Source organism: Urocitellus parryii, unplaced genomic scaffold, assembly GCF_045843805.1.
Source record: "Urocitellus parryii isolate mUroPar1 unplaced genomic scaffold, mUroPar1.hap1 Scaffold_37, whole genome shotgun sequence".
Taxonomy (NCBI): Eukaryota; Metazoa; Chordata; class Mammalia; order Rodentia; family Sciuridae; genus Urocitellus; species Urocitellus parryii.
The window spans coordinates 12,148,191-12,173,282 of NW_027553327.1; the positions used below are offsets into that span (position 1 = coordinate 12,148,191).

The 25,092-nt window shown below is 47.3% G+C and overlaps 1 protein-coding gene across 1 annotated transcript in view; it reads left to right on the forward strand.

Annotated features, from left to right (window-relative positions):
- Positions 1-4,455: 4,455 nt before the first annotated feature.
- LOC144252086 (regulatory-associated protein of mTOR-like) overlaps positions 4,456-25,092 on the forward strand; it is a 69,128-nt gene continuing 48,491 nt past the window's right edge. Inside the window, exon 1 of the mRNA XM_077794649.1 lies at positions 4,456-4,693. Within this exon, the coding sequence (XP_077650775.1) occupies positions 4,639-4,693 (55 nt within the window). The 5' untranslated portion in view covers positions 4,456-4,638. The remainder of the gene's footprint in view (positions 4,694-25,092) is intronic.

Sequence of the window (25,092 nt, forward strand, 5' to 3'; positions counted from 1 at the left end):
TTTTTAAAAGATTACCCAGACTGTGGTGTTTTGTTACAGCAACACAAAATAGGCAATGCTATGGCATGGAGGGATTTGAAAACAAGGTGGAATACGCCAGACCCAAAAGATGGATATTCCATCCTTCCACTGAGTGTGAGATCTCTAGAACAGTTGAACTCACAGAGACAGAAAGGGGAGTGTGTGTGTGGCCAGGGGCTGGGGAGAGGGAGTTGTTTAGTGGGGACAGGTTTTCAGCTTGGGAAGATGAAGGAGTTGTGGAGGTGGATGGTGGAGATGGCTTCACAACCATGTGAATATGCTTAATGCTAATGAACTCTACACTGAAAATGGTAATTTTTTTTAATATTTATTTTTTAGTTGTAGTTTGACACGGTACCTTCATTTATTTTATTTTTATGTGGTGCTGAGGATGGAACTCAGGGCCTTGCACATACTAGGTGAGCACTCCATTGCTGAGCCACAACCCCAGCCCCAAGATGGTAAATTTTGTGTTATACATGTTTAACCACGATTTTAAAACATGCTAAAATGTAAGAAAAAAAAAGAGGGCTAGGGTTATAGCTCAGTGGTAGAGAGCTTGCCTGGCACGAGTGAGGCATTGGGTTCAATCCTCAGCACCACATAAAAATGAATAAATAAAGATATTTTAAAAAGAATAAGAATGATTTGCTCAAAACATTAGTAGTGTCGAGGCTGAGAACTCAGGTACAAGTTGTATGTGACAAGGTGTTGTCTTAGTTCATTTATGCTGCTATAACAAAATACCTGAGACTGGGTAGCTTATAAAGAACAGAAACCCATTTCTTAGAGTTCTGAGACTGGGACACCCAGTCCCAAGATCAAGGTACAGCAAGTTGGGTGTCTGGTGAGAGCCTGGTGGCACTTCCAAGATGGCAGCTTGTTTTAGAGGGGGTCCTTGTGTGGGAGAGGAACAGAACATCCTCTCTCCAGCCCTTTTGTAAGGCCCCCCGTGTTAGGAAAACCAAACTCTGCCCGCTGTTTCCATGCTGCAGTCAACACAGAAGAGCTCTGTGACCCTGCAGCAGCGGACACCTGCTGTCCTCTGATCCAGGCCAGTTCTGACACCATCTGCGTGGAACAGCGTCAGAGCCCATAGGCCCCAAGACTGCCCGCCTGCAGAAGCAGGTTACAAGTCCCAGGTTGTGCTTCTAACCCACTGGCTCTAAATGGAGAGTGCCAACATCTCCTCTTCAGGTCCCTCAATTTGCTGGAGTGGCTCACAGAACTCAGGAAACACTTCTTTTTACCCATTGATTTCAAAGCACATTACAGAGGATAGAGAGGCCTAGGGCAAGGCATGGGGGTGCAGGTCAGAACCTCCTGTGTTCAGCTCTCCTGAAGCTCCCGAGGCTGTCCTTGGGGTTCACGGAGTCTTTGTGGGACATCTGGTGCCAATCGATGGGGGAGGGCTTCAGCATCCTTCCCTCCTGGGCACTGGGCCATGAGAAGAATATTGCGAGCTAACTGGCAGATGAGGTGAGTTGGAAATGTTTTTACGGACAGCAAAAGGCGAAGGCAGACTGTTTCCACTCCAGCTTCCATGACCTGCCACGGGCAGGGAGTGATGAGCCAGGATCCATGGAAGAAATCCACAGAACAGACCACGACATCAGAGGCTGACCCTGCTCACGAGGCTCTCATGACCTCGTCCCCATTTTTTTTTCCGTGTTGGGATGGAATCCAGGACCTCACACAGGCTGGGCAAATGCTCTGCCACCAAACTGCATCCCCAGTCCTTACTCACCTCCGAAAGGCCCACTTCTTAACGTTATCACATTGATGATTGGATTTGCACAGAGATTTTTGCCGGGACACTGTCATTCAAACTGTAACACCAGTCTGGCTGGTATGAGTAGCTACGACGACCGTGCTTGGCCAAATATCACAACATACAGCAGTTCCCCAAAGTCTCCCCTCCTGCCCCACTTGTACCCACAGGACCTGCAATCCCCACTCCAATGACAGGTGCCTGAGTCAGGGTTCTCCTGAGGCACAGGCTGATGGAAGATGTATGTCGATATGTGCTCAGTATGCAGTCGTGGAGGCGGAGAAGCCCACAGGCTGCCTGCAGGCTGCAGATCCTGGATGCCAGAGGCCTTGGAACCAGGCAAGCTGATGGTGTAAACTGAGGCTGAAGGCCCAAGAATCCAGAGGTCATGGTGCAAGTCCTGGAGTGCAAAGGTCAGAGATGTCTGAGGGCCCAAGAGGTGTCCCAGCTTCAGGACAGACAAAGGGATCCTTCCCACTGCATTTTCATTCCATCCAGGCCGCAGCTGATGGGACAGGTGAGCCACAGTTAGGGCAGATGGTCCCACCCACACTCAAGTCTCCCCTGTGGACGCCCTCCCAGACGCACCCACAAGTAACGCCGACCAGTTCTCTAGGAATTACTTCATGGACTCAAGTTGACATGCACAATTAACCATCATGACTTGGGTTGACCCATGTCCCCAAGGAGCTGTGCATGAGCTCGACCTGCAGGAGGTCACCAGGGAAGGCTCTCATCTTCCTGCTGGCCAGCTGTGGCTTGATATTCTACCCCAGGACCTCCCAAAAGACAGCCTCCCCCATCAGGACATTCAGAGGAGAGCCAGGGACCATGCCCCTGTGCTTCTCAGGACATGCCCAAGCTGTCACTTGACACTGTGCCATACTGTGCCACCTGGTCCCAAAGCAGCCCAGAAACGCCCCCTGCCCCGCCCATCTCCTGCAGCAGATGTCCACTCCACCTGACCGCCTGTGCTCCACTGCACACGGCAGAGCCACCTTCTGCTCACACCAACATTAATCCCCACCTCTTATCACCAGACTGTCCCCTCCTAGATGAGTCACCACCCTAGCCCTGTACGTGGCTGTAGAGCACAGAGACACAGGGGTGGTCCAACTCCAGCGGGTGGTAGGGATGCCCACCCATGGGCCCTGGGTTTTCAGTGCCTGAGCCGGGAGCTTGAAATTGCTCTTGGGTCCCCTTGGCCTCCACCTCCAGCCAATCCCCCGTGGATTCCACCTCAACTGTTCTCAAAATAGCCCACGCCCCACCTGTTCTCCCCTCCCACCTCAGCCCAGGGCTAGGCCGGCATCAGTTTATCTGGATCACCTTGGAGACCCCTAAACGGTTGTTGCTGTGGGAGGTGGGACTGCTTTGTCTTGGGGATGTGGGAGTGATGGTAGCGGAGGGCCTGCCTCGGCTCCATGTTAGAGCCTAGCCCCAGTGACCCCCGCCTCCTGGCTGTTCTCTGCTCATGGCACTGGCCAGAGAAGCCCCTTGGAGAACGCAGTGGACCCTGCGTGATTCCCTGCAACTCCCCTTCCCTACAGGCTGCCCCCTCTCTAGCCCACCTGCCTGCCCCTCTCCAAGCGGTCACTAGCATCCTGAGCCTTCTCTTTCCTTCCTCAGGGCTTCCTGAAAACTGCCCTCTTCCCCAGTGCTGAGTGGATAGACATCATTTCCTCAGATCCCCCCCCCATTTGGGGTGAGGAGTCCCTTCCTGGGGTCCCTGGCCTTGTCACACTGAGCTGTTGTTGGAGGCCTATTGTCCCTCTCCCTTCTAGACGGGGACCATATCCAGTTGATGGGATGTGAGTCTCCCAAACACCTGGGCTCAGCCTGTTCTAGAAGTTTCCATTTCCGTGTTCCAGCCATCGGTTCCCCTTTGGTCACTCATCCAACAATCGTGACCCTGCGGCGAAGGCAAGAGAAGCGCAGATCACGGCCACCGGCCCACCCTCCCTCACTGGTTCCCTCTCACAACAAACGGAAGTGGGAGATGGGCCGGGCAGCAGTGAGGGTGGTGCAGGGAGATGAACAGGAGAGGGGGACAGGGCAGTGGGTCGTTGGGGCACCCGGAGAAGGCTTCTCTGCATGGCAGCGCGAGCGGTGACCCGGAGGACTGGCAGAAGAGCTCGTGGGTATCTGGGAGCAAGTGCCCAGGCCTGGAGGCGGGAGGAGCTTGCCTGGGTGTCCCCAAAGGGGTGAGGAGGCCAGTGTGGCCGGAGCTCGGTGGGCAGTGGAAGGTCAAGAGTTATGGGTCAGATGCTGTTGGCCTGGGGGTGACAGTGATGAGCCCTGAGGATCCCTAATCTGATTTTAGCTTTCAAAAAAGTATCAGGGCTGAGGCTGTGACCCAGTGGTAAGGCGCTTGCCTAGCACATGTGGGGCACTGGGTTTGGCCCTCAGCACCACGTAAAATAAATGAATAAAGTCAAGGTATTTTGTTCATCTAAAAAGATGTATCTTTAAAAAACACTGAGGACTGAGGACACGGCTGACTCCCCTCTCCCGCAGGCCAGGACAGGGTGGCGCCAAGGTCAGGATGAGGGTGGTGTCTTTCTTTATTTATAGCCTTCCACCTGGGTCTGGTTACACTGAGGTCTCAGCTAGGGCCGGGGTTACGAGCCAGGGGTTCAGTGGGTGGTTGTGGCTGTGCTGAAAGGCTGGAGGAGGAGGGAGCCTGGGTGTGCCCTCTGAGTGGCAGACTGAGACCCAGACATGGGGCATGGTGAGGCTGTTAGCCTTGGATGTTTTTAGCTCCATGATGCAGCTTTTGGTTCTAGAAGTTTCTGAGCCCACCTAGAGCCCAGCTCATCTCTGTCAGAAAGGCCTTCAGGCTGGGGATGCAGTTCCGTGGTAGAGGCCCGGGTCCAATCCATAATCCTGCTGGCGTCATAGGTAGGCTCCTGGGGTGCCCTGGGGGTGAGAGGTGGGGGGGATGCTTCACGTGGCCCTCAGGCCGGGAGGGGAGGCTCTCTCCTGGGGACCGCTGTGGCTTTGGCAAGTTGGAAACAGTCACCTAGACCATGTTCATGGTGTTTGGAGGGGGCCTTTGGAAGGTAATCAGGACAGACCAGGACCTGCAGTCCTGTGGTGGCAGGGTGGCTTTGTAAGGAGAGGAAGAGGGACCGAGCTGGCTCACTTGTTCCATCTTGCCCAGGGACCCTGTGTCTGGCAGGGACCTTGCTGATGTGGCTCCCAGACCTTGAACTTTCCAGCGATCAGAGCCCTGAGCTGAATAAACCTTTATTCTTTATGAGCTACTCAGGCTGAGGAATTCAGTGACAGCCGCAGAAAACCCCGTAAGGCAGGGGTGCTGTAAAGGGGCTGCGTGCTGCCGGGCAGGGGGGGGGCCGTGTCTTCCTGCTGCTCCTCCCCACCTCTTTGGGGAGCATGAGATAGAAGAGGCATAAAAATTCAAACTGTACTCAAAATAAATGAAAGGGAAAAATATATTTAAGAAGGAGATAACCATAGCAATCACTTTCACTCAAAGGTAATAAAAATAAGTATCACCAACATAAACTCAGAGACGGAGGCTGCGGTCCTCGCCAGCTCTCCCTGTCACGAGAGAACACATTCCGGGGAAGGCAGGACTTTCAAAGTCACTCTTGACATATCCCTCTGATTAAAAACTAGAGGAGGGAAAATATGGGAGGAAGATGGAAGGTTATGGGGAGAAATAACGACCACGACTATGACAAAAATTGAGAATACAAATTATACTCACAGATTTCTCCCCGGCTGACAGACGTCAGCCTGGGATGGATGCCTCTGGTAAGGTGGCTGGTATGAATAATTCACGGGGGCGGGCTCTGGCCTCGGCACGGAGTGTTCTGACGGGGTGGCACCGATGGGATGGCTCCTGAAGCTACCCAGCTGCGTTCAGCCCCTGCAGCCATCTACTGGACCTGCCGTGGTGACGAGCGACCCAGACAGGAACCAGCAGCGGCAGCTGGGCTGTCTGCAGAAGCCACCAGGCCTTCTTGCTGGGACATTAATTTCAGATGGATAAATGGAAATTTTTGTCCTCTTTACTTTTTTTTTTCTTTCCTCGTTGCTTTCTGATATTTGCCTTCTGCAAGAGGAGAACCAGGAGCTAACGACTGCCAGACAAATGTCCCTAAGTCCTGCTTTTCGGTGTCATGTGATGGCTGCTTATTGCCCAGTGAACACCCGTGGCCGGCCGGGCTCTGTCCCCAGCCCTTTGTCCAGGACACATCTTTCTTTAGCTATGGTGGATGATGTGGCTCTGAGCACTGCTTGTGATTTCTGAACCTCTCCCGTGGGGGACCCTGCAAAACAGAAACAAGACGTCATTGTTCGCTTACCAAATTTGCAAAAATCCCCATAATAGAACTAAGGAAGGAAAGGAAACCCTAGGCGCTGGGCTCTGAGAGGTGGGATGGTGGCAGACTCTCACACTGGTGTGTGTGCAAACTGGATGATTTCTTGTGGAAGTGTCTCAGGAACTTCAAGGTGTTCATGTCTTTGGAGCTGAGGGCATTGCTCAGGGGTAGACTGCTTGCCTAGCATGCATGAGGCCCTGGGTGCCATTCCCAGAAAAAAGTTTCTACCTCTTGGTTGTTGTGGGTGGAACTGTGTCTCCTTACAATACACATCCAAGCTCGAACACCAGGCTGTGATGTCGGCTTCATGTGCAAACAGAGTCTTTGCAGACACAAGTAAGGTACAAGCCAAGATGATGGAGGGCGCCCCTGGACCCAACATGACCACTGTCTTTATAAGAAGAGGAGAGGCGCTGGGCCCGATAGTGCACTCCTGCGATCCTAGGTGCTCAGGAGGCGGAGGCAAGAGGATCTCAAATTCAAAGCCAGCCTCAGCAATTTAGTGAGGCCCTAAGCAACTCAGTGAGACCCTGTCTCAAAACAAAAATAAAAAGGGCTAGGGATGTGGCTCAGTGGTCAAGTGCCCCTGTGTTCAATCACCCCTGGTACTAAAAAAAAAATAAGAGAGAGACACAGAGGGGGAGATGCTCAGGAGAAGCCATGTGACGACGAGGCAGAGGTGGCAGTGATTAGGATGCCTATAACAGCAAGGACCGCCAGAACCAAGGAGTCTAGATTGTCACCTGGAGCTGGAAGTGGCATGGTCCCGCTGACAGGCGGACCTCTGAATTCCCCCTCTACAACTATGAACTTAGAAGTTTGTTATTTTAAGACATTCACTTTGTGGGAATCTGTGGTGTGTGTGTGTGTGTGTGTGTGTGTGTGTGTGTGTGTGTGTGGTGCTGGGGATTGAATCCAGGGCTTTGTGCATGTGAGGCAAGCACTGTAACAACTGAGCAATATCCCCAGCCCCAAATTTGTGGGAATTTTATATAGCAGCTAATGAATATGCCCTGTTTGACCATTTAATTTCTAGAAAGAAATCTTGCAAATCTTGCAAATCTTATTTGAATTTCTCCATAGTTAGGCCATATTTCCCAGTATCCCTTGCAGCTAGATGTGGCCATGTGACTGAGTTCTGGTCAATAGAATTCAGTCAGAAGTGGCATTAGCCACAGACCTGACCAACAGAAGCTCTGTGCTCCCTTCCAGGGGAGCTCCCTCTGGCTGGGTGCAGACTTCCAAGGGAAGAGAGATCCCCAGATGCCTTATTGAACTATGGTGTGGTGAGAAACGACGCTGTGGGTCAGTGTTCCAGCACTCAGCACACCTTGAAAAAACAGGGACATAATCAGAGACAGATCTGCTCTGATATTCATGGGCAAGGATGTTCTCCTAGCCCTTGTCATTCACTCTGATTATGGAAATCATCCAGTTTGCACTCTTCTTTTAGTATTCAGGTTAGCATGACCCTTTAAATCTCTGGGCATGTATGATTGAGCAAATGGTGTGACTCTACATGGTGTACAACCAGAGAAATGAAGAGTTTATGCTCCATTTGTGTACAACGGAATGAAATGCATTCTGCTGTCCTGTATAACTAATTACAACAACAACAACAACAAAAATCTCTGTGCAGCTCTTCTTTCTGGGGTGGCTTTAGGAATTTCTAAGGAAACCTGCAGTCTCCCCAGGTCTGCCCCACGGCTTGCTCCATCCAAAGGGTCACTTCTAGCTGTGGTGGCCCGAAAACGTCATCAGTGTGCCTTGTGCAGTCTGAGCTGTCCAGGCCATGCTGCTGATGCTTGTTCCCTGACCCTGAATCTGCCTCCAACAGTGACTCCTTGGGGTCCCCCTCGCCTGAGATGCTTAGCGATGCTGCGTGCTCATGCTGGGCCCTGTGTGCTGTGCAGAAGTGGTGAACAAGACACACGTGGTCCCTGACTTCCAAGAGCTTCCATCTAGCAGGTGGAAAGGGACATTGACACAAACACGTGTTTAATCAGACCAATGATGCGTGCAATGAGAAAAAAGTGGAGGGTCCCAGGAGAACGGGTAACAGCAGCATAACGAGTGGGTCGTCCAAACCAGGAGATTTTTGAGGATGTAATAAGGTACTTTTGATAGTCACGTTAGAGCAGTGGGTGGACACCAGACTGTCTCAAGAAACCAGGACACAGAATCACCGAGAGAGAACCCAACTTCACCTCTGATGGGCCCTCTCTGACCAGCCCCTCTCAGTTGTTGGCACAGCCCTACCAACAGCTCCACATACACTGCACAGCCTGGAAAAGGCGACACAGCACCGCATCTCTCCGTGGCTTGAGTGACTCTTGTCCTTGCGGAAGCAGTCCTCCTGCCTCCTCCAGGGCCAGGTGGGCTGGAAACCAGCTCCCTGCACTGAGTAGCACAAGGACTTGGGTCCCACATAGAGAATCGCCTGGGAATTCCAGGGTGATATGCTGCAGCATGCTTGTGAGTATGGGTGCAACCTGGGCATCTGGAATGTTAAAAGCTCCCCAGGTGATTCTGATATACAGAATCGAGAATCTCTGCCATGAGCCAACCTGTTTTGAATCATGGCTCCACCACATATTAGCTGTATAATCTTGGGCATGTTACTTAATCTGCCAGTGCCTCAGTTTCCTCATCTGTAAAATGGGTACAATAAGATGTGTTGTGGATATATATATATATATATATATATATATATAATTTCAAAAAGGTGGTATGGAGGAATTGAACTGCTGCAGTCTGGCTGGGCACAAATCACAAGCCACTGAAGCAGGAACAAACTTTATTTCCGAACTCCCGCGAACACCACGCACGTGCCCTTCTCCCAGGACACACCACTCCAACTGGCAATCCCTCCTCCGGAAATCTCTCCTCTGGCACTTCCCCAACCAATGGGATCTCCCCAGGAATCCCTGCTAGAACTCCAAAGTAGCAGGCCAGGGCGGACAGCAGGGGTCTAATATACAATTGAATACACAGCTTAACATAACCATCATCATCTCAATGGCTTGCTGGCGTCACCTCTCAACCACTCCATTCTGGCAAAAATGCCATGCGTCATCCCGACTGGCTGTGGCCCTCAACATTGAACCAAAGGCCTCACTTATGCTAAGCTAGTGCCCCACCACCAAGCTACATCTCCAGCCTGTGCTGTGAGGATCAAGTTAAAAATTTTACTGTCAAGTTCCTTTCCCAGAGTCTAGGACAAGGAAACGCCAGAGTGAGAATCTGAACCTAGACTGTGTCTCCCAGTATGAGCAGGGGCTGGTGGGATCCCCAGCTGCCAACAGGCAGCCCCTGCCCCATGCTGGACCCTGTTCTGCCCACTGTGAGGGCTTGGGCCTAGCTAGTCCCAGACTGGTCTGACTGGAACCTTCGCCTTGCCCCCACAAGTCGAAGGGTCTCGAGAAAGCTATTTAATCTTCTATGCTTCAGCTTCCTTAATGATAAAGTGGATCTAAAATGGGAGTTTTGTTGTTTCTTGCTGCATGGGGATGGAACCCAGGGCTTGCACAGGCTAGGTAAGCACTCGGCCACCAAGCTGCAGCCAGCCTCTTAAAATGGGAGCTTTTACATGGGATTATAGGAAGGATTAAGTGAGTTAATTCTCACTAAAAGGACTTGGCTTCCCATCCACACTCACCAAGTATTAGGTTTTTAATGTCTCACAGGCTCGTTTCTCTAATCTTTGCATGAACGGCAGAGGCGACGTCTGGGTGAGCCTTGCCTCCTGGGATCTCGTGTTCAGCACAGTTCTTGAGAGTCACTGACCTGTAAACACTACGTAAAATAACAAACGAGGGGTTAAGAGGAGATGGCCATATCATTTGTATTTTCATAACGGCATACTCTTATTGTAGGTAACACTATTACAATAAAACATCATAAAAATTCAGTTTGCATTTCTTTATTAGATAACAAATTCTCTCAATATAGTCTCCATCATAAAATCCTTCTTTCCCCGCTTTTTTCTCTTGTCTGAACCCTGCCTGCAGTGAGCACAGACCCCTGTCTTTGTGATTCTACCTCAAGTGTCCTGGGGGAGGAAGGTTACCGCTGCTCATGGAGTCTACACCTGGGAAGGGCGACGACCTCCATTCTTCCTCCACAGAGTTCCTAAGGGTTGGGGACAGAGGTGTCTGATCCACAAAGTCTTGGGGATGGGACCCTTATAACTTGTCAGGGTACCTGGGCTGGAAGTTAGATTCAGTGAGGACTGGTCTTTGGGCACCTTCTCTTAGAGTTTCTTGCTCTTGTGTCTTGCTCCAATTTCTGAGCTCCCACAGAGGCACTTCACCACCTTCCACAAAAGAGCTCTCAGCGTGGGTGGGAAGGACGAAGCTGGGCCGAGCTGGCCTCTGCTCCCTTGCCTGGTGCACTTCCTTCTTGGCTTGGTCCTATTGTGGCTCTTTGAGGCTGGGACTATGCAACAGCCCTCAATTCATCCAACAAGAGGCACCATGCTGGTGAGGGTGACCACTTTCAAAAAATGGGAATAATGTTATTTCTGCTTGTCCAAACCTACGTGCTCATTGTAAAAATAAAATAGACAGGTACAATGTAGAGTGTGAAAATCACATACATAAACATCACCATATTTTTACCTGTAGGAAAAAGAGAAAGGGAGACAGACTTGCCGGCTCCGGCAGCCTGGGTTTCTGACTGGAGGTGACGCTGGGGCCCATCACCTCCACCCCCCATCTTCTCACTTTGTTGTCAACAAAACATCTGACCTGCCAAGGGGTGGTTTAAATTTTGCTAAAAACAGAGTAATGACACTCAGACAAAAGCAAAGTAGCTTCTGTCTATTTTGGTCTCTTTAACACTAAGCACAGATTTCTCTGGAAGGGGCTGGAGCTGGCTGGTCTCCCTGCACAGAGAGCCATAGCTCAGCGAGCACTGGGCTTCTGACTTTCCTGACCTCCAGTCTTGCTCCTCATTCTTGATGACAAAACACATTCAGTGCCCTTGATTGATCTAGCAGAGAACCTGCAGTATTGGAGGACTGATCTCTCCCAGCCTGCCGGGGCCTCGTCCTGAGAAGAGACCTCCCTGTCCTGGCTGAGCCTGGAGGCTGTGCACATCCAGAACCCCTCGGCCTCTGGGAAAGGCTGTTTACCTGGGCCATTGAGGCCTACTCTTTTCCTGCTGCCACTTGCCCAGATCCTATTGTATGTGACCAACACTCTCCGGTTCTTTTATTTGTTCTTTTATTTGTCTCTTGTCTTTTGTTGCTTCTGGTTGCCAAGCTGCTGGGTTTTGGGGCTGGAAGGGGTCATGGACCTACCTTCATATTGTAAGATGAGGTCCCTGCCCGTATCAGGCAGGTGGAGGGTTATTTTGCTAATCTGGATCAGAGCTGGGCCTGGAAGCCCCTTCTCCCTCCCAAGCCCAGGACCTGTACCTGTTGTCCACTGGTGGGATGGTTTCAGGAGCACTTGGCTTGCGAACATGCTTAGGAGCATGCATGTCTTGGGAAGTGAGTGTAAGAGACTCAAGGAGCAGGTTATCATTAATACCCTCCCCCATTTTCATGGCTTGAATCAGTTCGGGCTTTTTGCTTTTTCTGAGATTCATAACACTTGTTTTCAGGATTAAATTATCTCATTTAGAGGCCTAATGGAAGTGGATGTCCTTGCTTGTGAAGAATTGGAGACATGGAAATTGGACCGCAGGCCCAAGCAGCCAGCTGACAGCATGCACCATGGGGCAGGGATCACCCAGGCGAGAAATGTCAGCACTTAAATCTACAGCCTGTCACTGGTTGTAGAGGCTGGGGTGCTCCTCCAAGGACTTTTCTGGAGTCTAAATAGAAGCATACAAGACACACCGGAAGGGGGTTTCTTGAAAATCATGATGCCATAGGCTAAGCCCCCATTTGTTGAAATGGGGTCCTGTTTGCTGCCGAGGCAACTCCTGGATTCAAGTGATCCTCCACCTCAACCTCCTGAGTGGCGGGGATGACGGGAATGAGCCCAAACACCCAGCTGTCAAGCCCCTTCCTCAACCTTCAGGCTGGGTACTGAGCTCTCACCAGCCCCTTCCTGGGTTTTACCTAAATCACAGTTTGTACCAGAAATACCCTTAGAAATTAACCTTCTTCATGTTCCTCATGCTTTGGGTGGTTTACACTATCATGAGTATTACCTGAATAGAAAATCCAGACCCTGAATTCCTGTCTTCCTGCTCCCCCCTGTGAACGTCTAGTGCGTTCGGGTCCCTGGGTAAGGGTCGCGAAATCACCGGGACACAGGGGATGCAGAGCCAAGGCAGCAATTGCAACTGCATGCTGAGCTTTATTTGCATGTTTCTTTTATAATCTTTTCTAACAAAGCAAGCAATTCTTCAGTAACACTTCGTCCACATAGCCCAAATATCATGCCTCAGCGGGTACACAGAGCTAAATTCAAGTTGTTCCTGTTCTTTTGATAAGTACCCTCCCAAAGTTCTTTGTAGACATTATCTAATCCCCGAATGTACTGTTCCCAGGTCCAGTATGCAGGAAGCTTCTTCCTCTAGGCCAAACCATGCAGAAGCTTGTGTCTTGTGATAAGGGGAAAAGGACCTTTCCTTCTCCTAGCGAGGCATGCCTTCAGCTGACCTAAATCACAGCCACAGCTTCTTGCAAAGTGTCAGGCTGAGGGAGCTAAACTCTGCACACTTAAACCCCAACACCCCCCCATTCAGGGGTTCTGCGGTGAGTCTGGGCATGTTTATTTTTAAACAGTTTTCTGGGTGATCCTGACCATCTGCCATGTTTGGACTCTCACAGGTTCACTTACTACCTTCACCTAAACACCTAATGCAGTAGGTGGCTCTCCCAAAGTCACAGCATTTACAGGCAAGGAAACAGAGGAAATGGCTTTCCAGAGACAGGAAGGAAAAGCACCCTGACTCCGCGCCATTCTGAGGATGGAACCCAGGGTCTTGCATCTGAGATGAATCCCCAGTATATATATACATATATATATATATATATATATATATATATATATATGTATATATATACTGGGGATTCATCTCAGATATATATATATATATATATATATATATATATATATATATATATATAACTATATATATATATATATAACAATTTTATATGTATATAAAACAATCTTCAGTTTCTTTTTTTTTTTGGTTGTTGTTGTCAATGGATCTTTTATTTATTTATATGTGATATGTGGTGCTGAGGCTTGAACCCAGGGCCTCACACATGCCAGGCAAGTGCTCTACAACTGAGCCATGACTCCAGCCCTAAATCCCCAGCTTTTTAAAAAAAACTTTTGAAACAGGGTCTTGCTAAGTTGCTGAGGCTGGCCTTAAAAGTGTGATCCTCTTGCCTCAGCCTCCCGAGTCTCTAGGATTAGAGGCATGCACACCACACCTGGCAGGAATAGAGGAATTGCTTTGCTGTAGCTGTGGCTTCTTGCAAAAGTGGCTGGGGCAGAGCTACCTGCAGCCAAGGTTGAAGGGAGGGCCCTTGCCTGCACTGGTACCTGCTGCAGGGTTACAAGGTAGGGAGGGGCAGGATGAGAAGGCACTGACAGGAGTTATTTTCATGCTTTTGGTGAGAATAGGGTCTTTCTCTTTTTTTAATATTTTATTTTTTTTAGTTATTGGCGGACACAACATCTTTGTTTGTATGTGGTGCTGAGGATCAAACCCGGGCCGCACGCATGCCAAGCGAGCGCGCTACCGCTGAGCCACATCTCCAGCCCAGAATAGGGTCTTTCTGGGACCCTGCAGCCCAGAAGCCTCTGCTCTGACTGTGCTGCTATTCCCTCTGCCAACAGAAAGCAGGGGAGGGAGGGTGAAGCCCCCTCTGGTGTTTTGATGCATTGCCCTGAGTTCAAATGGTAGAATCTGGCTCTGTGGGATGTATAACTAAATGAATATTTGAAATGGTAATTAATGCAGGAACTTTCATTAACCACTTGTTATAGGCTGGAACTGCAGCATTCACTCTCATGTGGAAAGGGGCACAGTAGGATTTTGACAGGGCCTGTCACATTCTGTGAACCAGAATGTGTCCAAACCAGGGAGACCACCCTGAGAAATGGTACCTGATAGAGACCTGCCTAAGGCTTTAGATGAGCCAGACTCATGGGGGTGCTTGCACGGTAGTCATAGAGCCCATCAGCGTAACACTGGCCTGGCACTCACTATACAGTAAGCACCTTCACCAGTTAATTTTACCCTTCATGATGGGTAAAATTCTGGAGTTTGAGAAACATTTCTGAGCTAGTTAAGGGTCATAGAGTTGGAAAACAATATAGCCAAACCTTCAATCCACCTGGCACCAAAGCCTGCAGAGAGGAGGCTCTATCCAGTGGCTCTATGTGCCTTTCCCTAGGCATCCTGGTTATTCAAGGCAGGACTGCTTGTTGCATGTGGCTTTATATTCCCGGCTGTACTAGCACAGTTCTAGCAAAGCTGACTGAATTGAAACAGAAAAATGAAGTCCCAAGGGACTTGTCTCCATGCACACAAATCTACAGCTTCCATCGTTCACATGCAAAGCTGTATCAAAATAAGAATAAACTGCTCAGAAAATAAAATGGATTAAACAAAAAAAATTGCATCCTATACAATTTTTTCACTTGGTTTTCTATGGAAAAATTAAAAAAAATATGATCGATACTGTGGGAAACCGTGTGCCAAAAATAAATTTTTATCATATTATCAATGGTTCTTTCAGAAGCTTTCGTTGCCTTTTCAAAACCTGGAAGAAGCAAGGTGGTCGATTCATTTAATTTAGAAGCGTGTACCTTCATCTGAATAATAAAAACCTTTTTAAAAGAAATAATTCAACGGACATAGTTTCACTCGTACGACTGACTTTCGCAGCCCGTATCTGCAGTGAACCAACGAAAGTGGCACCGCTGTAACCAGGGTAACCGGAGGGGAACTCCGGATACTCGCCTGCGTTCTGGGAAGCGCGGCAAGAACGCTCCCAGAGGCTTGGCCCGCCGGCCACGCCGTAGACTGCGGTGCACGCCGGGCCTTGGCAACATGGCGTCCTCCTTGATGTGCTGATGAGAGGAGTTTCACTGTAGCTCCAAGCCAGAGGGCAAAACTCCTCTAGCGCAGCAAGCCCAGGTTGCCCGTTCTCTCCGCAGGTCGGTGTCGCCCGCTTCTAGGGACTCGTCCTCCGGCAGGAGAAAGCCACGTGGCCGAAGGCCAGCGCCAGTCAGGCCGCGGGGACCCGGGGCTGAGGAGCCGGCCGCAGGCGAGCACGATGGGCTGGTCCTGGCTCCTGCCGCAGCAGCTCCGGCGAGTGCGGGACCCGCAGGGCTGAGACTGCTCGCGCGAGACCCGAGGCGCGCCGAACCTGTTCCCCTCGGCCGGAGGCCTCGGTCCGGTTGGCGCAGTCGGCGAACCCGCACCGAGGGCGGGCGGCCTGCCCGTCCCTGTCCTTGGGTCTGCCGAGGCGTTGGAGGCCGAGAGCGGGGTCGTCGCGAGGCCTGGAGGCCCTCGGCCCTTGACAGCTGGGCTCGCAGCCCCTCCGGGAGCTGAGAGCCTCGGACAGCCGGCGCCGCCTGGGACCCCGGTGTGCGTGTGTCTGTGCGGAGCTCCTTGGGCTGCCCCACTTGCCACCGGCTCTTCCCTCCCCACTTCGACTTCCCGCGCAGAGTTAAGAGAAAGGGTCCCGGACTTTTTGCTGAATAAGGATCTCCGCAAACTCTCCATCCATTTCTTTTCCGACCCCTCCTGTTTCTGTATCTTATTTCAGTGATCCTGGTACACACTAGTTTTTAAGGCTGGAGGTTCTCCAGCGCTTGCTGCCAAGGACTCCCCCACCCCCTCCCCCCCTGATGGAGTCCGAGATGCTGCAGTCGCCCCTTCTGGGACTCGGGGAGGAAGACGAGGCCGATCTTACAGATTGGAACCTGCCTCTGGCTTTTATGAAAAAGAGGCACTGCGAGAAAATCGAAGGCTCCAAATCCTTAGCTCAGAGTTGGACGATGAAGGATCGGGTAAGTGGATTCTCACGGCACCCCTTGCACTTGGTAGTTTTTCCAGGGAAGAAAGTTCAGACTTAGAATGAGTGTCGCTGAGAAAGTGTCAGTATTATTCCCCCAGCCCCCCCCACTCGTGTTGCAAACCAACCAAAGAGCAAAAACTATTTGATTCCAGTTTTTGGTTGAAAATGGGAAAGGCTATTTTGATTAGCTGTTATTCACTGGATGAAAACGAAATTTTAATTCAGACAATAAAAATTAAGCAAATTAAAAAATACAGCTTTGCAAGTATTACATGTTCTTGGATATACTTATTGCTGTTAATACTTAGAAGAAAGATAACTTGGAAAAAAATTTTCTCACCCATGTAGTGTTAAGTGGGGTGAAGTGCAGAAGTTTGTTACAGTTACGCCAGGAAACTGGGAGACTACTGGAAAAGGTTTAACTGGTAACAAATTAATGCAAACTTCTTTTAAAGTTGCAGTGAGCTTCATCCTAGTCTTCTAAACTTTACTCCCTATATGTGCTTTCTTGTTGCTATAACTTGGACACATTTTCTCCAGTGGAAATTAGGGAGTCTGGGGTGTGGTGGGTTAGCGTTTGGGTCTAGGTCTTAGGAGTTCTCATGGTGTTGGATTGTGGACAGTGATTACAAGTAGGTGGTAGGTAGGAAAGAAACAGTCAATTTTGTTGAATCTGCCTTTCACCAACCCTTACCTATTCCCTTGTCTCCAAAGCAAGAGAGTGCTAATATATCTCACCTATGTACACTTATAATATGTCTTTTTATGGTTTGTTTTCTTTTAAGTTGCTTTTATTTGTGTGAACATTTCAGTGGTATAAAAGGAAAAGCTAGTCTGACAGTGTGTGACTTGCTCTAGGCTTATGTATATTTTTATAGAGGATTTTTTTTTTTTTTAGTATATGATGTTGAAAATTTTCAGGGGCACTTGACCACTGAGCCACAACCCCACCCTTATTTTATATTTTATTTAGAGACAGGGTTTCACCGAGTTGCTTAGCACCTTGCTTTTGCTGAGGCTGGTTTTGAACTCGCAATCCTCCTGCCTTCGCCTCCCGAGATGCTGGGATTACAGGTGTGCGCCACTGAGCCTGGCTCAGTCACTCACTGTTAACCAGTGCTTCATTTGTTGTTTTGGCTTACTTTTGAAAGGTTAGGAAAATTTGTTTCATCCAAAAGCAGTTTAAAGAGTAAAGTTGTCATTGTGAAAGGCTGTATAAGTCTATCTTATGGACATCTTTAGTACTAATTATATAGTTAAAAACATTTGTGGTTGCTATGCATAGATGGAAAGAAATTTATTTTAAAGCAACTCTTTAATTTTTTCCTGTTCTACTCAAAGAGCCTTCTTATGTCATTCTTTTGAAATGTTGTTCCTTTTGCTACATTAAACCTATGCTCAAAACTTTTTTCAAAACTGATTAATGGATATATTTTCGATCTTTTAGTTTAAACATTAATTTATAAATGGTCAACATCCCCTCAGAAGCTCTTATTAAGAAAAATAAGGATTCTGTGAATCTTAGTAACTACCAAGATTGCTATTTAGAAAAGAGCAGGTGAGAAGGTTTGCTGTTTGTGACCTTTGCAATGAAGCAGAAAATCAACAGCTAACATTTTTAGCTACGTGAGAGTTTGGTGTCTTAAAGAGTTCTTGTAGTCTCTTTCCTCAGGTAGACCATGAGAACTTTTCAGCATGCCCTGCTAGGACAAAGGTTGCAAATCCAAATGATACTAAGAGTTTGAAGGAAGGTAGCATGAATGAATGAAACAAGCCAGATTTAAGAAGAATAATAGCACAGATTCAAAGGTAAATGGCTGCAGATGTCTGATGTGGTATATGATCATTTTTTGGAAGGTGGGAACATTGCAGCTCTGGAGCTTATGTGTCATAGCTAAAGGGGCAGCTGGGCCTTGGTTAGCCTTTTTTTTTAAATAATGTGAAGTTTTCCAGTTTTGAAATCTTAGCTACTAATTCAGATATTATAAAACAAAAGCAGTTGTACACTACAGGCAGAACAAACCCTATTTGTGGGGCAGTTTTTGTCCAGTGGGTTACCCATGTATGACTTCTGCTCTATCATTGCAATGATTAGCAGCTGGTCTAACTCTGGCCGTTGTGAGCAGCCCGCCTCTTGGCCAACCTGTGCTGGGGCTCCTTCAACTTGATGGAGCAGGGCCTTTGTAAAGCAGCACCTGTGGATCTGCTTGTGCTGTATGAGGAGCTGCAGGTACCACTTCCTGGTGACTGTTCACTGCCCTGTGTGCAAGCTCAGTTTCTGCTTCCTGAGACTGATGTGGATTCTATATAGTTTTTATATATGTGTTAGTGCTTAGATACTGTGTCCTGGTTAGTGTCCTTGTTACAGATTCCTAAATTTATAGCTTCACCAAAGTTGACTAATGACCCCAAGAGACTTTCCTGCCCCTCAGCATCTGCCATCCTTCCAGCTATGGCACATGTTCATTCTCAACTAGGATTGCTTGTCTTTGTTTTTAGTCAGTCTGGTTTTCAGATACTTCTATTATCACATTTTAATTGCTAAGTTACTATTAGTTTGATATTGTCATTGTCAAATTAGTTTGTTGTTTGGTTAATTCTGTGTATAGTGAATGATGCATACATGTATTAACAGTGTTTTGGCTTGTAATTTATAAATAACTAGACGTACATAAATTACAGTTCAAAATGAATCATTTATAAACTCGTGGCTAAACAGGTACATAAATATATGTATCTCCCCCATGTGTGTTTTGCTACAGTAATTTATAGTTATTACAGTTTGTTTACCTACTGGAAAGTGGGCATGGGGATAATTGGTTTCAGATGGATCTTGTGCCTGGAAGATGTGGGATGGAATCAGGGAGGCCTGAAAACTGTTGCTCTGAAATAAACCATTGACACACTCTGCATGTGTGTGGGACTGTTGATAAACATGCCCTTTACATGCATGTTGGGCCGTTCACAAATGTGTGTGCATGTGGGCAGGATCACAGGCCCACGTGTTCTGTCTGCATGTGTCTAGGCTCAGGGGCGCTGCTTTGTGGCCATCCTGTGAGCATAAACCTTGCTTGGAGGAGGCAGAGAGGACACATTCAAGAAACAGCAGATGGGCAGTCCCGAGGTAGACCCTCTTCTGAGTGGTATTGCATCTCCCTGCCTCTCTCCTTCGCCCTGCACCCTCCCCTCAGCTGCTCTGGGAGGCTCTGTTGTATGCCCCTGGGACTGCTCTTTATGTGGTCATTGTTTGTTGCTGAATCAAGGTCCCTTCTCTGTCTTTTTAATTTTTTTAAATTTTTTTAAAATATTTATTTTTTAGTTGTAGTTGGACACAATATCTTTATTTCATTTATTTATATGTGGTGCTGAGGATTGAACCCAGGGCCTCACACATGCTAGGTGAGCGCTCTACCACTGAGCCACAATCCCAGCCCCCTTCTCTGTCTTAACCTATGTGACCTCTCAGCAGCCTTCCACGCAGTTGACCACTCTGTCCCTCGTACAGTTCTTTACTCACTTGGCCTCAGTGTCTCCCTGAAACTCTGGATTCTTCCTCAGTTTCCTTTATTGTTTGACACCTAATTGGCTAGTTCTGATGAGTGGCAGCCTCATCAGGCCCGTGATTTCAATGCCATCTGCATGCCCATGATGCTCTGACTCCATCACCATCTCGGATCCCCTTCATAACATGCCACACTGCTATTCATTCAGTTATTCAAGCTGTAAATCTAGAGTTTATCATTGATGCTTTCTCCTCATCACCCTCCATTTTCATTTGTAGATCCTATCACCTTTACCCCCAAAACATATTCCTTCATTTTGTGTCCTTGCTGTGTTCCCAGCCTAAGCTCCACCATCTCTTGTCTGGATGACTGCAGGTACATTCTGATTCTTGCACTGCACATAGTGGTCTTCTAAAGGTTTAAATCAGATTCTTCCTGGTGTTTTCCTGGCTTCCTAAGAGTTTGAGGCAGAGAGCACACTCTTCTCCTGGCTCACAAAGTCTTCCGGTCTGGCGGCAGACTTTGTGTCTGGCGCCTACTTGCCTTTTCTGTTTCCTGGATAGTGACACCTGAGATGCTCTTCCCTCTGGATCTTTGCACACCTGACTCCTCCTCCCTGGTTGCCCCATCTGAAGCAGCTACCCAGACACTTATGGCCATTTGTGATCACTAAATTTCCCTGACATCCTCCATGCTCCTTACTCTGTTAGTCTACAGTACAGTGCTTGGTGCATAGTAGGGATGCAGCAAAAATATACTGAAGGGTCCAGACATGGTGGCCACCCTGTAATCCCAGTGACTCAGGAGATAGAGGCAAGGGTTGCAAGTTTGAGACCAGCCTGGCAACTTAATAAGTTCCTGACTCAAAATAAAAAAATAAAAAGGGATGTGGCTCAGTGATAGAGCCCTTGCCCTGATGTGCGAGGCCCTGGGTTCAATTTCCAGTACTACCAAAAAATAAAAAAGTACTGATGGAAAAGTGAACAGTGTACAAACGACTTCCACACAGATTACATCTCTTAAGGCTCAACATTATTATAGTTAGTTACTTAGGGATCCTGATCTCTGTTACTGATGAGGAAACTAAGGCTTTGATTTAAATGGCTTGCCTAAAGTCACTAGGTTATATGGCTGGCACTGAGAAGAAGCAGAACTTGAGAAACAAAGCCTAGTTGGAAAAAAGCAAAATACAAAATGGTCAAAATCTCTCTTTTTTTTTTAGTTGTAGATGGACACAATACCTTATTTATTTATTTTTATGTGGTACTGAGGATCTAACCCAGTGCCTCACATATGCGAGGCAAGTGCTCTGCCACTGAGCCACAATCTAACCCCCCAAATGGTTGTAATCTTCAACTAAAAGGCTGAGAGCTTATGGGCTCTCAAACAGGATATATTAGGAGAATAATTTAGGTGGTGATGGTTACCTGGAAGTAAATGGGAGACCAGTGTTAAGCAGACTGGGAATGATGCTGGAGTCCAAGCTTAGCCCAGTGTACTTGCAGAGTGTTCCCTGTGCTCCCAGGGCTCCTGTGTCAGGACTGTCTCATGGTAACAGAAGACATTATTGGTCTTTACACCCTGCCCATTCTGGCACTGATGGTGCAAAAGTGACAGTGAATCAGACTGTGGTGTCTTAGCACGACTCCAGGCAGCAGTGCAAACTGTAGCCGTGGTTCCTGTCTTCTTTGCCATGCACTCACAGTGAAGAAAATTCTAGTTTCATGTGAGAATATCATTAATAAAGCAGTGAAAATAATTAGTTTTACTGAATCTCGACTCTGGAGCCCACAACCTTTCAATTCTTGGTATAATGACCTTTCTGCTACATGTGAGCCCAGTGGCTGTCTGGAGGAGGAGCCGAGGCTGCAGGCCAGCTCCTGCTTCCCTGGATACCAGGTGCCCCAAAGGAGTGCTGACAGGCCTGCTCTGGACATCAATGTTGGCAGTTGACAGGCACATGTTCAGATATGAGCAAGTGAACTGTCACTTTAAGAAAAACAACTGGCAATATTTGTTGCCAATGAGAAAATTTGAGCTTTCAAATGACAATTAGAGTTTTGGAAAACTTGTATCTCTTCCTGTGAGCCCCCCAACTCCCTGATACTTAAAGACTCTTATGATGACAACATGGTGATATTAATACATGTAACTTTTAAAATATCTTTATTTTCTTTGTTTTTATTTTATTTTTTTATGTGGTGCTGAGGATCGAACCCAGTGCCTCACATGTGAGAGGCAAGCACTCTGCCACTGAGCCACAACCCCAGCCCATGCATGTGATTTTTTGACTGGTGTATAATGAATTATGTCTACATTTGAAAACATCTGCATGATTCAGCAAACCAGTATTTCAAAATGACCAATCCATGAAAATGCAAAATCATTCATAGGCAAGTAATCCATTCAAAGTTAGACCAGTGGATTTTACTATTCACTGATAGGCTTTCACATTGATAGATGTTGCAACAAAAGTCTAAGAAACTCTCACTCAGTGTTGATAAAAATCAAAGGAGAATGCTCTTAGTTGTTTGGACACTCTGATACTCTTGCCCTTTCTAACCATGTGTCTTTCTTTGTGAGGTCAGATTTTCTTCCTATACTTCAACCAAAATAGCATATCATAACAAAATGAATGTGGAAACAAATGTTAGAATTCAGTTGTATTTTCTTTCTTTCTTTTAAATTTTTTTTTTTAGTTATTGACGGACCTTTATTTAATTTATTTATTTATATGTGGTACTGAGAATTGAACCCAGTGCCTCATACATGCAAGGCAAGTGCTCTACCACTGAGCTACAACCCCAGCCACCCCAGCTGTATTTTCTGAAGTTACATAGTAAAAAGATTTGGAAGAATGTAGCAGTGCCACTTATCTCACTAGCACCAAAAAACCCCCCAAAACAAAAAAACATTGGTGATTGAACCTATAGCCTTGTGTGTGCTAGTCAAGTGTTCTACTGCTGAGCCATGTCCCCAGCCCACACTAGCACTTTCTGAAGATATTTTTTGCATAGAAATATTGTTTGATACATAATGAGTTTATAGAGTTACTTTTAAGTGAATTAATTAATTTTTTTTTTGTTTTAACCTCTAACATGGAAAATGATGATAAATATTAACTCATGAAAAAAAGGTCTTCAGGGGTCTCCAGAAATCTTTTTTTTTATGTTGATGGATCTTTATTTTATTCAATTATTTGTATGTGGTGCTGAGAATAGATCCTAGTGCCTTGCACATGCTAGGCAAGCACTCTACCACTGAGCCACAACCTCAGCCCCTCCAGGAATCTTTTTTTTTTTTTTTTTAGAGAGAGAGAGGGAGAGAGAGAGAGAGGAGAATTTTAATATTTTATTTCTTAGTTTTCGGCAGACACAACACCTTTGTTTGTATGTTGTGCTGAGGATCGAACCCAGGCCGCATGCATGCCAGACGGGCGTGCTACCGCTTAAGCCACATCCCCAGACCCCCTCCAGGAATCTTTAAGAGTGTAAAGGGGCCGCTGGCAAAAGTTTGAGAGTTGTAAGCATGGTTAAAAGAGTGGGCATCAGATGTAAACCAAGTGGTAGGGTTTGAGGAGATGAGGTGGTTGGCCAAAATGTCAGACAGTGACTGAAACTGACATTAGATTGGAGCCCAGAAGACCTAATAATTTGCACTCTTTCCATTCTCTCTTTGCCTGTGTAACTGTTGGGGGCTTCAGACTTGGACCTGGGAGTGCTTTTCCGAAGAGTCAGTGTCTTGGAGAGGCATTGCCTGCCATGTAGCCTTACAGTGCAGGCAGGGCCTCCAGACTTCCACTGTGTCCAAATGGGGTATCACTGCTTGCTACCCAGTAGGATCTTTGAGTGGAGGAGAATCGACCCAATCTGGTGAGGAGGCAGACAGAAGTCTTTACTTCACTTGCAGCATGCTGTGCCCAGGAGGACAGAGACAAGCCAGCAGCTAATTATAGTACACTGATGCATGTGTTGGTTATGATGTCTGCAGGGAGAATGACGCTATTACCAGGAGCACCTTGGTTTTATGTTAAGTAGGAAATCATCTGAGTTGTACTTTTGTGAAACATAAGCTTTCATACTGACCAGTAGTAAACTCAGTAACCAATGACTTAATGTGCTTGTGGTTGGGGAGCTGCTTCTAGGTGTAAGCTGGGGAATGCCAAATATGATTTTTGTCCTCAGGGGCTATGGGTAGAGTGGAGGCTTTGGGGAGAGGTGATCCCAAGAGGAGAGGGAGCTGTGGTGTTCAAGGTGAGAGGTCACTGAACCCGAAAAGAGGCAATCACAGTAAGGCCGGAGGACAGGACATGGAGAAGGTAGAATCACTGGAGTCTGGTCAGAATGTGGGGCTTAAAGAGTGCACAGAGCTTGGGAGCGGGACATTGACCATCTGGTGGTCTTGTCACTCTCTTCATTGTACTTGAAATGTGAACTTTTCTTAGTGTGTCTCGGGTGAGTCTCAGGAGTGAAAGAAAACCATCCACCTAGATTATAAAAAAACCCTGCTTTACGAAAATGTGCCATTTTCCATTTTGAGCAATGTGCTGTAGAAGAGTCCTGAAATGGATATGAATGCTTCCTCCTCATTATCGCCATGTAGGATGCTAAAGCTACAGTCTTAACAAGGTGGTGTGTGGATTACGTGTGGGTGGTGACTCCAGGTTGCTGACTCTCCACCTTTACTCCAAACACACCAGAAGGGTACAGGGGTCTCTCTGTTTCAGCGGAGTGAAGTTTGAACCTTTTTCTTTTAATTAAATACATAGAAAAATGCCATTCTTGGTAAATTATTGGATTATGCATTGATGTCATAACAAGTTGTTAAACCTTGAACTTGTCAGGCACTGGAAGGTGTGACTCTGCAGAGAATTTTTGTACCTTTAGAGGCAGAACAGGAAACAGCTGGTGAGAAGACAGTCATTGATAAAAGGTTTTAATTTTACCCAGCCATCATACTTTGTTCAGATGATTTTTGTTCTTGACTAGTACCATTTTGTATTTTTAAATTTTGGTGTAATTTTTAAATTTTTTTTAACATTTATTTTTTAGTTATAGGTGTATACAATATATTTTATTTTTATGTGGTGCTGAGGATCGAACCCTGTGCCTCACGCATGCTAGGCACTTTACCTCTGAGCTACAACCTCAGCAAATTTTGGTGTAATTTTAAGTTTATAGAAAATTTATTGGGCCGGACGCCGTGGTACAGCCTGTAGTCCCAGGAAGCTGAGTCAGCAGGATAGTGAGTTCAAAGCCAGCCTCAGCTACTAAGTGAGGCACTAAGCAAGTCAGTGAGACCTTGTCTCTAAATAAAATACAAAATAGGGCTGTGGGTGTGGCTCAGTGGTTGAGTACCCTGAGTTCAATTTCCAGTACCCCCCCAAAAAAAACAAGTTTGTTGAATAGCATAATGAACTTCCTTATACTCTTTTTTTTTTAA